The sequence below is a fragment of the Zootermopsis nevadensis genome, unplaced genomic scaffold (assembly GCF_977971745.1).
Source record: "Zootermopsis nevadensis isolate Lab colony 2312 unplaced genomic scaffold, Znev_1.0 Znev_ptg000016l, whole genome shotgun sequence".
Taxonomy (NCBI): Eukaryota; Metazoa; Arthropoda; class Insecta; order Blattodea; family Termopsidae; genus Zootermopsis; species Zootermopsis nevadensis.
Genome location: NW_028259148.1, coordinates 6,926,340 through 6,939,544, shown reverse-complemented (window position 1 = coordinate 6,939,544; position 13,205 = coordinate 6,926,340). Strand labels below are relative to the sequence as shown.

Sequence of the window (13,205 nt, the reverse complement as noted above, 5' to 3'; positions counted from 1 at the left end):
GCTGAATTTTCATCTTTGGGAAGAGGAAGAAGTCACACGGAGCTAAATCCGGCGAATAAGGAGGGTGCGGGATGACGGCCATGGTGTTTGAGGCCAAAAACTGCCGAACTTTGAGGGCGGTGTGCGCTGGCGCGTTGTCATGATGCGTCGCATGAGGAGTTCTTCCTTTAGAATCAGCTGACAGGACCCATAGCCTATCCCAACAATGTCGCACAAGTCGTTGATGGTACGACGTCGATCTTCGTGAATGGCCTGCCGAATCTTCGTAACATTTTCGGGCATTGTGCTCGAAGATGGTCGTCCAGAACGCTCGTCATCATCGACAGAGGTTCGGCCATTTTTAAAACGTGAATGCCACACAAAAGTTTGTGCATGACCCATTGCGGACTCCCCAAATGCTTGCTTTAGCATTTCATAGGTTTCCATAGCCGTTTTGGCGAGTCTTTGGCAAAATTTGATTTGTTCATGAAAATCCGCCATTCCGAAATCGCAGGAGGGTCGGTGTAATGCACTACCAAAACGCCCGTAACTAAGAAACAAATGCTAATTCGATGATGCCGGCTGGCACACTAATTCACTATGAATGTAGGCCGCACTCCCTAGCGGCAGAAGCTCGTACTACATCCGGTTCGCCCTCTATTGAGACAGTCTTGAAACTTTCCGATCGCACCTCGTACATGCCTTGTTTAATACCTCAGCAAAATTCTTGCATTTAAACCATAGTATGCTAGGCGAATTTCACCACATAAGTTAAAATACACTTTAGGCAGTATTTTAAGTTCATGAGTTGTGAAGTAAAACCGAAGGACAGGAAGTCTCTATGATATCTCCTCCCCCGCCCTCTTCTGCAGGATAACTTTGGCTGTGTATATACAACTGCATGTACCGATGTCACTGACATGCCTGTTGCTGGTCGCTTCGGAGCGAAACCTCCCTTACAATAATTTAATGCGTGACAATGAGGACATATGTAGGACAAAACAAAATTGTTAGGAAAGTGTGGAAAACTGTTTACAGTGTTTCAGAGCGATAAAAAATAGAGCAACATTGTTTGCCAAGTAGCAATCAGCAAAATTGACATAAAACATTTCTGTAGCCATGTTTTCTTTATCTTGTAACAGTCCAAATGGTTTTGTTTTTGTTCTTGCCCTACTTTTTTACTCTCTTTGCAAACACAAGTGGTTTAGAATTAAAAAAGCCCACGATTATGTAAGAATATTTTATATTATCAAAATTACTAAAGAACATTTTAATCTGCATTTCAGACACCAATTTTATTTTATTTTGCCCAATATTTATTCGTCTTGGCCCTCTTTGTTGATTGTTTCCATACAAGTAAAAACAAAAAATCAAGTGATCTTGATAAATATACTTCGCGACTTGGTTGATGTCCATCTATTTAATATTTGCTGGTCACATGCCATTACGGAGAACGTTTTCGTTTGTTAGGTGGGATATTTAATTTGTCACAGTACCGTATTAAGACATGTAGTATTTATTGTAAACTGCAAAAAGAAATTTCTGACCCTCTAATGTAACACTACCGTAACTGGTTGTGGCCACTGTCGGTTGACGGCGTTCGATTCGATTTGTTCGAGAGAGGGGGAAAAGTTCATGTAATCGTAATGTAACGAACGACTGTACGTTTGTAGTGTGAGGATGGGGAATGTTGACCCGTGAGGGAGAAGGAAAGCGAAGTGTCAGACCATTCTGCGTGTCAGAAAACGAGGAACTGGACAAGCTACATGACGTCTACTTCACTTTGTTTCGAGTATGCGCTATTTTTATCGGTATACCGTTTAAGACCCATACAGCATGGAGTACAAAGATAATGGATTGACTAGGGCAGTGATTCGAAGTAGTATGGCGTCCAATTTTTTAGCGCCTGTAAAGACAGATCAACAAATATATGAAAATTCAATGTTAGAGGATGACCCAAACGCAAATTCAGCCGTAACCCACGAAGAAAAAATAAAGCCAAGATGGGGTCCCCATCACAAAGGAGCTCAGGAGCTAGCAAATCTTTACAGCAGAGGTAAGATTGGTACTAAATTTGAATTTCGATCCATGAATTTTTGTTCAGCAAATATAATACTGTGTTAAGTCTTATGTAATTCATGTTGGGTGGGAATGCAGCCAAATTTATACATAGTAGAAAGAACGTACTTTTATGCCACCCCCTTCGTAATGCATTCTGTGTAATTTGGCTTGTAGTAACACGCCCACTTTAGCCGGTTGTAGATTGGGTTCACGCCCATTTTCATTCACCGCACATTATAATTATGGTCATGATTTAACTGTTTCGTTGAACTGGCCGTAGATTTGAAAGTATCGCTTACAGTTGAAATTCTTTTTGTGGTAATTATGAAGTTTTGTACCACAACGTATCTTAATATGAGAGTGTTCTTTTCAAGTACTTAAGTGGATTATAAAATTTATGTTATTTACCAACTATATCGTATTTGGAGGGCTTATGACACTTTAAATTTCATACTTCACTAACACAATTTGGCACTTAGGGAATAAATTTTTATATAATGCTTGGAATATGCCCATTCTGATTAATTAAAAGGGTAAGTTGTCCTTGTGGTTAATTAATCTCCATAATGAAATGTTTGCCTATACCGAATTAAACACCACAAGGAGAGGGCTCCACTGTGTATCCAGAGGACCACATACCTTACTTTTACAGCCATGGAAAATTGATATCTCTTACAATTTTTATTCTCAGGAAAGCGTACACAAGAATGCATCTGCGTTGGAATCTGTATAACTTTGATGGCGGTAAACTTCTACTTTATTGTTATCCATTTTCGGTTGGAGAATCTGAGTACCATTGTGGTAGCAGCACTGTGTGGGATCATCACAGCTGACTTGAGTTCAGGACTTGTTCACTGGGGTGCAGACACATGGGGTTCAGTGGAATTGCCCATCATTGGCAAGGTGAATATTGTATTTATTAGACTTAATGTTATTCATGTGTCTTAAGAAATGTCAGTCATGTTTCCTGTACCCTCCCCCTGAAGACTTTGTGGCATGAACTCTGCCTTTCTGTAACATTTTCTGTGACTGATAGATCACTCTTAACAACGGATTTACTGGATGTGGTTATCATTTTTGCTTTGTATTTAAGAGGCCCCAAGTTTAATTTTTGACTCTGAGGCTGGCTATTCTGATTCCATGATTGTACTTACATTGCTGTCTTTGACCATCTAAACATTATAATTTAGAGGAATTACTGTAATCACTGTTACAGTAGCACCAAAAAATGCAGTAGTGGGAATGTACACAGTGTGTTTAAATGAAGTCTGCATGAAAGCTGATAACTCTGTTAAAAACCCTATTTCCATCCCAGCAATAGCGGTCATGTCACCATAAACATTGCTTTATTTATAAAATTAACAAATAGGCTAAATGTACAGTAATGATTACAAGTATTAATGTCAAAATGTATTACACGATTAGGCTAGGAACTCAAACAATTGAGTCAGTAATGGCTCAGGATTTGTCTCTTTACCTTCACCTCCAGACTGTCTTTGGGGACCACCCTGCCTCCTATTCAGCAGGTACTAGGCACACTATCAAGAGTATAAAGTGGCCAGAGCCATGGGACTCGCCACCATCATCCACTGTAGACGTGTAGGATATGCGAAGCAAAGACAACACCCATATGATTTTTTCCTCTGTTGTGTGCTGATCTGTATTGTCGCATATTGTTTACTATCACAAGAACAAGACAGCCCCCTTCACAAAAGGGAACTGCCGTAATATTGATGTCATTATTCTGTAACATGTGTTTTTGTGGTTATCAGAATTTCCTTCGGCCGTTTCGTGAGCATCACATTGACCCAACATCCATCACGAGGCATGATTTCATTGAAACTAATGGGGATAACTTCATGGTGACGATCCCTTTCTTGGGACGGATGACATGGCACTTCATTACTCTTTCAGAAGAAGAGGTCCAGAAGAATTTCTCATGGAGCTGTTACTTATTTCTTCTTGCGATATTTGTAGCCATGACTAACCAGGTAAGGTGTGATCATTAATATTATATTATGTAAGATTTGAGGTTTTCACAGCGGTGAGTATGAAGATTTCCATCTTCTGGGTTGTTGCGCTGTGTAGTCTGGTCGACCAGACTACACAGTGCAACAACCCAGAAGACGGAAATCTTCAATATTATGTTACTTTGACGTTGTTTGGTTATGTAGTGAAATATACAATAAAATAATGAAAAGCCAGTAATGTGGAGGTCACACTTTTAGGTGTTTGGCAGAAGCTGTGTACAAACTCTAGCATAAGAAATTGGAACCTAAGATAAATTCATTTCATGGTAAGTCTATAAATAACACACAATCATTTGAATTTAAAATTAGGTATTATACCAGCGACAACCAAAACTTCCCATTTAGCACTGGTTAAGAGTACCTTCACTGTATACACAAAATTTGTTGAAATTTTTGGCACCTTTCTTGAAGGTGTGCTGTGTGCAGTGTTGAATATGTGCATAATATGACTTCCCATAGACCCTTCTTCAGATGTTTCAACTTTGATATCTTTGCACAATCATTCATGGAAGAAGACCAACACATTTGACAGTGGTAAAAAAATTAGAAATTTAAGATGTAACTATCTTGTGTTTGGTGCTGGCAGACAAAGTTGAAGTGGGAACTGGCATAGCTTTAGAATGAAGGAAATTCAGATGTCAATTTGGTTTTCAGGTGTTCTTCATGCTCTTAACATGAGCAAAGAACACTTTGAGCCCATCCATGTCTGTCAGCCTGTCACATTTTTCAGTAACAATGGGACCAAAGGTCAGTATTTTTATTCTTATCATTATTCATATTGTTGTTTTATATAATGCTTTAATTAGGTCAAAGCTTGAGTATGCCTCGGTCATTTGGAATAATCTTACACACAGATTCTAATAAATTAGAAAATATTCAAAGAAAATTTGCCAGTTTGTGCAATTACCGATTTTTCCAGTTTAATATCCCACGCAAATATGAATTGATCCTATCTACTTTAAATTTTAGAACTCTTTATTCCAGACGACGACATCTCGATGCGCTATTTCTTGTTAATGTCTTTAAGGACAAAGTAAATTGCCATTCCATTATGGACGCTGTTGGTTTACGTATGCCGGCTAGGCAAATAAGAGAATTTTCTACTTTTAGTGTGAGCAGTGCACTAAGACATAGTCCTTCAGCCAGGTGCGTCATCGCTGCAAATGACATATGTAAATCTTTGGACGTATTTAGCATAAACATTGTCTCCCTTGAGGGCACGTTCTCAATAAGGGAAATGATCTAGATAGGTTGTCTTGTAGATGATCTAGTTTCGTTATCTGTTTTTATATTTCTTTAACGTTTTACAATTATGTTAGTGTTCCCTAGGTGGATTATTTGTTTTTATTTATATTTCTTAATTTATTTTGCTTTGTGTTAATATTGTTTCTATTTTGGCTTTGCGTGTACTTGGCAGTTATATTTAATACTGTACATGTATAAGTTTAGTTAATCTGTTTGTGTACTATTGTTCATTATTATTTCATTATTATTGTATGTATTATCAGTGTTTGCCTGTTATTGACTTCCTGCTGTTGGCAAACACATAAATAAATTAATTGAATTGAATTTTATCCAAAACGTTATTGTTATTCTATTGTTGTTATTGTTAATATTTACCCCAGTTTCAGAGGTTGTTGCCACCTCAATCATCAGGGCGACCCTGATGATGGAGGCAGCAACAACTTCTGAAACATTGGTAAATGTCTAACAGACTACATGGTGCTACAACCCAGAAGACAGCCAGTTTGAATAATTATATGATGTATGTCTAAAAAGTCACAGTAGATTTATCTGATTAATCTGTTTATTTTTGCTTGTATGCACCTTAAAGCTGTCTTTCATTTTCCTTGGGTTTACCTTCAGACATCTGTAGCTCCATCTGGAATTAGGACCAATGTTGCATTAACATTTTTTGTGTGAAATTATCTCCCAGATCTCTGGCAGATTGGTTCTGCAACACTTTATATGTAACCAAACAGTTGTGATACATTTCAGATGCTGTTGGTTGCTGTTTTTTAATGATTACTGCTATTAATTAGCACTTCGTGTGTGTGGAATGATGTAGCTTCACATGCTGTATGTGTTACAGATTCACAAGTGGTCCCATACTTACTTCGGCTTGCCATCGTGGGTAGTGTTCCTCCAAGAGTACCACGTGATTTTACCGCGTCGTCACCATCGAATTCACCACGTTGCCCCACATGAGACGTACTTCTGCATTACAACTGGCTGGCTCAACTGGCCTCTTGAAAAGATTTGTTTCTGGCAGATGCTCGAGTGGATAATAGAACAAGTGACCGGGTGTCGGCCAAGGGCTGATGACATGAAATGGGCTCAGAAACGAGCGTGAGGCTGAGCCACTATACAAGCCAGTCATATTCATACACATTTATTATGTTATTTTACAGATGCCCGTGAATTGAAAGGACAAAATAGCAAACCCTTTCTTCCCTGAATGTTGCCAAGCCTTCACTGAGCAGCTGTGAATTGAGTCCCGGTCGATATTTTTATTATGAGACGTATTTAAAATGTTAATTTATACTAGTCGATTGAACAATCATTACCATATTGTAACTATTTATAATGAGCCACTGTGCAATGTAAATACGAGTATTGAGGGGATGTATAAATATACCTTCAGGGACCAAAGGGCGTGTATATATTTCCAGTTCACTCATTTATGGCTGACATGGAACAATATTGTCATGCAGCCGAGACTGATATTCTTGACGAATTCGAAAGTGAGAGAAAATGGATGTGCCGGTTCACTCACAAGAGGAACAAGTTGTTGCATATAATATGGAGCTTTTTATACACATTTCTAATTAACTGAATTTCTTTATGAAATTGTGACATGTTAAGAAATGAGATGCCATCAGCGATCACATTTTCATCTGTTGATTTATTTTCTTGTCATTTCCTTTGTATCCATAATTCTATGCATGAGAATGCAAAGACCATGTATATAATGAAAATGTGGGAGAGAGATGATGTCCTCAGGGGATATCCTTCATAAGGATGTTAAGTTACAAATAATTTTTATATGCATTGCTTATATACGTAGTAGTAGCCTTGCCCAAAGACATTCTTATAGATAATAAGAATATCGTTGATAATTTCACATAATTCACAGCATATTTTGTTTGTGAGAATATTTAATTCATGCTTAATAGTAGGCTTAACCAATAAATAAAAAGGCTCAGTATATGCCTTACACATGAGACTGGGGGTTTGAGTAATGTGATCTATGTTATGCAAGAGTGCTGAACTACTTTTTTGTAATTTGTAATCATTTATAATGCTGATTGTGACTTAAAGCGTTGCAGTATTGTTTTTTTAGTATAACATTAAAATAATGCAGTGCATTGGGATACTCATATTACAATCAGTAAAAGAAAATCTATCAATACCTTATTTCAGGGATTGGCAACCTTCTCATTGCCAAGGGCCACAAATGAATAATGTGCACAGGAAGGAAAACTATTTTTTTGACTTATAAAATATAGCCTGGTATTTACTTGACAAGTCAATTGTTAATTTTATAAAACTCGGTCATTAATACCACAGTAATTTTTATACTGTTTTGTTAAGTGTCGTGTCGTATGGTTTGAACAATGGAACAATGTACCTTTACAAAATAATGCACTTTTAAGAGGCCTACATCTACAAAATCTTTGTTTCATTAAAATATTTTTGTTATTTTTTCTTACACATGGATAATATATATGTGTATTATATCTGTGTTTTCCTCGATTACAGAAATTTTTGCCTTTCTCAAACTGGTAACTTTCAAAATCATGCGATATGATGGGATAAAAAGTTGTGAGGGCCACATGCAGGTTGCCGACCCCTGCGTTATTTTATATGAAATGTGATAGGTAAGGAATGTGTTTACATTATATACAGTATCACAAGTTAAATTGTGAGGGGGTTTAAATACATTTGCTAATGTAGTCCTAACTTCTAGGTAAGCGACAATCTCTGGAAAAAATATCCACCAGTGTATTGATTCAGTAATCTGAACATGCCTTGTACACTTTGCTGCTTATTGTGTTGTCATAGCAGTTTTTCTTTCTTGTTCGTTATTTGGCACAATGGGTGAGACTATGTCTCAGTGATCTGGAGCCTGTAACCGGCCCAGTTTCTGCCTTGCAGATGATACATAAATTAATATGGATAAACAGTGGATTGATATTAACAAAGGAAAATGAAAGAACTCTGAGGAAAATCTGTTCAGATGACACTTTGTCCACCACGAAACCCACTGGACTGACCTGGATGTGAACCTGAGACGCAGTGGTGAGAAACCATCAACTAACTGCTTTTTGTTCCATAAGAGCCGTCTGTTTTTAATGTAATTTCCTTAACATATTGAGACTGAGGTGGAAGGTCATCAAGTTAACCCTGTAGCTCAGCTATTCTCACCAAGAGGCAAGATTTGCAACTATATTTTTTAACATACTTTTAAGTATTGATATTTCAGTGGAATTTTTTTAACATGCTACTAGAACTGTTGTATGTTGTGAGAGCTCTTCACCACTTGCATGAATTTTCAACTGGGGTTGAGTATACTCAAAACTATCCCTAACCCAACATCAAAGGTAAGGTACCTGGGAAAGTAAGCGTAATGCAAGTAGATTTAGAAGATTACACATTTTGTTAGTATTAAAAAGCAGGCAGGTAAAATGTGCTGTCTGTTGAAGTGTTGAAGAACTAGGTGCTCTTTGCACTGCATTCTCCGAAGCTGCATGTGCCATAAGTGTTATAATTATTTTAGTACATTGGATTTTCAGCAAGTGTGTGTATTGTAAAAAAATTTACTTGTCGATTCTGTTTAACTCTGATAAGTTGTAATCAAGTATTACATGCACTTGAGTGTTTATTACATTCAGTGTGGCAAAGCCTCTGTTTGTCATTGTTGTGAGGAGAGTTTTAAAGCTAAATTGCACATTTTATATTGAGAGTAGGGATCATAATTAGATTTTATACATGTGAAGCTCGTTATATTCAAGCTTGTTCAGTCAAGGTTTATTCATAGTGAATTAAATTATATTTTTCAATTGATATTAAACATATTTTACTGAGAAACTTTTTTTTTTGTATTATTTGGAAAGTTGTGGACCAATGTATTTATAGAAAATCGAACATTAATATTTTATATGATGTGTACATTAAGTGAGTGGTTTGACATCTGCATCAGATTTGTTTTACTTTCTTGCTTTGAAATGTTTAAAAGCACACAGTTCTCTTCTCAAGCTTAACGTCACATTCTATGAGTTTACAGATGTCAAACAATTCTGTTATCTTTTGATGGCCATGGTGTGTTTGTGGTCATAGTGTATTTATGCTCTGTCCTACTGCACCCATAATTAAATTAAATGACAATTAGTAAATTTTTGTTTTTAGGATTATAAAAAGTTATAAGTTGTATATTGCATTGCTTATGTCATGTGAAGAGAAATATCTTGTTTTAATTCAGGTTGAACTGAATTATATATACAAAGTCTATAAAAGTGGAATGTACGGGTAGGTTGTACAAATCAGAGCTCTTTGTAAGTAATAGCTCAATGTAGCCAGGAAATTTTTAATCCAGTTCAAGTTTTTAAATACCAAAAGCATTTTTTTTATAACAGCCAAAACAGTTCTCTGTCATGGTTTCTGTTTAATCCTTCACTGATTAAATTATTTAATCTGAAATAGATTTGAGGGTAGTTTCAAGGTGGGATATATCCTTCACAGAAGTGTAACTAAGTAGATGGAATTTTTCCTTATTGAGAAGCTAATAGTTGCTCAGCTAATCAAATTTATGCTTTTTATGGAACCCAGAAGCTCATTATGGTGGTCACGAGAGAGTGCTGTGCGCCCTGTACATGCAGTATTTATTTTTGAGATTAGCAATTTTAATATTGTCCTCGCATCTATGCCTAGGTCTTTCAAGTGACCATTTCTATTCAAGTTTCCTGACAAGAATTTTGTATGCATTTCTCATCTGTCCCATGTGTGGCACATGCCCTGCCTATCTAATCCTTGATTTGATTATCATAATATTTAGTGAACAGTAGTGTATAGAAGGTTTATCACAAAAATGCTGCTTTTTCAATGTAATCAGCTACACATAACTGTACTGCTGATTACTTTGGTAATTATGAAATATGTTTTCCACTTAACTGTAACCGGTAAAGGAAGCAGTGATCATGTGATACACCTTCTACAAATCAAGTTTATGGCAAAGAAACTAAGCTGGAAATATATTTTCTGTAACCATGAAAAATTTGAATATTTGGAAATTAGATTACAAGTGTATGATAAAGTGTAAATGAGAACCATTCATTAATGGTGTGCAATTCTTTACTTCTGAACAGTTTTCTTTTTGGTATGTAAAATTGTTTTATTATACCTACATCTGTTCATTCCATATTTCTGATTGGTCTTATGGGTCAGTGTATTAAAAAATGGGCCGTGATAGCTCAGGCTAGTCACTGAATAGAATTTGATTTGTGTTAGGGTTTTTTGGAATTTTTTAATACCAGAATCAGAAGTGTATTTGAGACCACTCTGCTTTCTGACCAGTGGCCACAGGGAGTTCTTTTCCCTTGGAATAAGAGCAACTAAAGCGTAAATCCGATCACTAAAGTGCAGATACTTAGAATGTGTGGGGCTTTGTATCCATATTTCTTGTACACCTTTGACACATTTACCATTTATATCAAAGATATAAGAGATGAGCCAAAAGTCCAAAAATAAACTATATGAAAGAAGTTCAATCCAGAATAATAAGAGCAATGACAACAATATAATGTTGACACATTCCTGTATATAATCATGATGAGTATGGAGTGAATGTAAACAAATGTGCAAAAGCTAGTTCACAGTGAATTGATATACACATCACTAATGATAACACACAAGGTTAAGAATAAATTTCATCAACAAAATATTGTTTTATTTAGTGATTTTTTAAATTTTTAGTGTGAATTTGTCGGTATTGAAACTAAAAGATTAATGCTCTTTATCTTGAGCACCTTTAACAACAACAGCCAGAAGTTTATCAGTTTTAGTACTGAATCTTTTAAATAAAAATTACACATTTTTATCCTGCTGGCTGTCAGTTGTATTATCGTTGGTTTATATGGAATAGTTTAAGCTCGCCCATGTATTTGTATCATTTAATAAATTGTACACTCTACTTTGTGATGCTCCGTTTAAGCTGTCACTTTGTACACTACAGTTTTTAATATCAGGATTGCCCTTCACTGAAGCTGTACAAACATGTAACATGAAAATCTTTCTCTCAGGAATGCCTTTACATGGAAGAAGATCCAGAACCCCCTTTTTGGGGATTTTGTCACGTAGAAACTGCCATTGTACAAATTATTTACTACCTTTTTTTTTTTTTTATTGTTTTATAGTGATTTCAATTGTTTCAGTAAGATGATCAGTGAATACTGAATTGGCAAGGTTACAGAAATAAGCAGTTATGGTCTAATTTAAGGAAATATTTCTGGCATTTGTCTGGCGAGACTAAGGAAAATTACATAAACATCAGGATAACTGGTCTCCCAGCCAAGATTTGAACCCAGGAGCTCTTGAGTACAAATCAGGAGAGCAAAATACTCAACCACAGTGGTTTGTGCTCACTGCCTCTTATTCTGCTGCAAGAAATAGGTACATGTATAAACCATGTTTTTTAATTTCTTTATTATAAGTGTAAGTGCAAGTATTATGAATAAAGTTAATGGAATATTTAATAGGGAAAAATAGGATAAATAATTGAATGGCAAAGGAAAAGTTTGCTTCATTTACTGATCTGTAGCCAACAGGAGTCTGCATTATACTCCATAGTCACCATGAACAAAGTATATATGTTTTAATGTTAATTGTTTCATTGGGATGAGAATGTTGAGGGGAGATTAATATTGGTGCCTGTGTGTTGGAGTTTTGAATTGTAAATCTGGCAACTAGTTCATTGATTAGAAGTACTGATTTGAGACCGAGTTATGCAAGTAATAATAGAGCTGTGGGGACTGAAATATGAGGCTTCATTTATGGCTCAATACTTTATTATTTCTTGTGATGCTACTGTAGTGACACTTCTAAGATGTGAGTGGCATTTACTTTATTCCTCATATTAGGGTATGTGGAAAAGTCTTTTGAATTCAGGCAGTCAAACATAACACTGATAAGAATTTTACATATGTTTACAATGGTAAGATTCGTGTATGTGCATGCTTGTATATTCTGTTTTTGAACTCATTTCTTTCCAAATGTTTGGCTTAATTCATACCTTTTCTTGGTAAACTATCTCTATGCACAGAGTTTCACTGATTTGCAAAGTTGGTGGTCATGATATGGGCAACAGGTGTTTTGGTGTGAACAGAACTTTTATATTCTCATCTTTCATAAGGTAAGTGTTCTGTTCCTTTACATAGTATTAAGGTAAAATATCTAGAGCTGTGTGTACATGATATTTCCTTTGTATGATTCCTCCAGTTTGTTTTATGCATAGTTCTGCATCCCCATTTTGTTAAAATATGGAAGAAATCATTCAAGAATTTATTCTGCCTATGTTTGTTGCTGTAATCAGTAATGAGAAGTTTGTATTATGGTAGATAATGGGGTTAGGAATGAAATTGTTGTCATACTGTCTTTATGCACTTATTGAAGCAAAAACAAGGTTACATTTGCTGTGTCAAAGCAGTGTCCATTTGTTTTCAACATACATTTTAAAGATAACATAACTTCTCCCACTTCTTACAGAAGTGTCATCCTACAAGCACTGACAATTTTTAAATTACTATAACAAATGCTTTGGCTCTGAAAAGTTATGGTTAAGGAGAGGTCACATTAAATAAAAACCCAGAAATAAAATAAAATTATACCAAATACTTATAAATATTTATTAATGTACATTAATATTATAACTATATATTTTATGTTTCCTATACATTTGTAATCAATGTGGCACAGGTATGTTAACTGAATTCTCACTCTGCTGCAGAAACTGAACACATCCCAAAACAGTTAATGAGCTACATTTATCGATTTGGTTACTGCATACCACATCAACAGTTCATTATTTCACACACTGTTGTGATCCAGTTATCTGCCTGGCCATTTTGTACCAAAAGTAGT

General features: G+C 35.8%; 1 protein-coding gene across 1 annotated transcript; it reads left to right on the top strand.

The window, feature by feature from the left end:
• The first annotated feature begins 1,590 nt into the window (after positions 1–1,590).
• On the top strand, positions 1,591–11,259 carry Kua (Plasmanylethanolamine desaturase Kua). Its single transcript, XM_022079705.2, has 4 exons — positions 1,591–2,035; positions 2,732–2,943; positions 3,813–4,031; positions 6,163–11,259. Exons 1-4 carry the CDS (start codon positions 1,816–1,818, stop codon positions 6,421–6,423), a joined length of 912 nt encoding a protein of 303 aa, XP_021935397.1. The 5' UTR covers positions 1,591–1,815; the 3' UTR covers positions 6,424–11,259.
• Positions 11,260–13,205: the final 1,946 nt, after the last annotated feature.

What these genes read in the sequence shown, in the direction of transcription:
- Kua (XM_022079705.2), top strand. Translation starts at nt 1,816, where the DNA reads ATGGAGTACAAAGATAATGGATTGACTAGGGCAGTGATTCGAAGTAGT. An exon ending in AATTGCCCATCATTGGCAAG is followed by an intron (nt 2,944 to 3,812) that starts GTGAATATTGTA and finishes TGTGGTTATCAG; the next exon opens with AATTTCCTTCGGCCGTTTCG. An exon ending in TTGTAGCCATGACTAACCAG is followed by an intron (nt 4,032 to 6,162) that starts GTAAGGTGTGAT and finishes TATGTGTTACAG; the next exon opens with ATTCACAAGTGGTCCCATAC.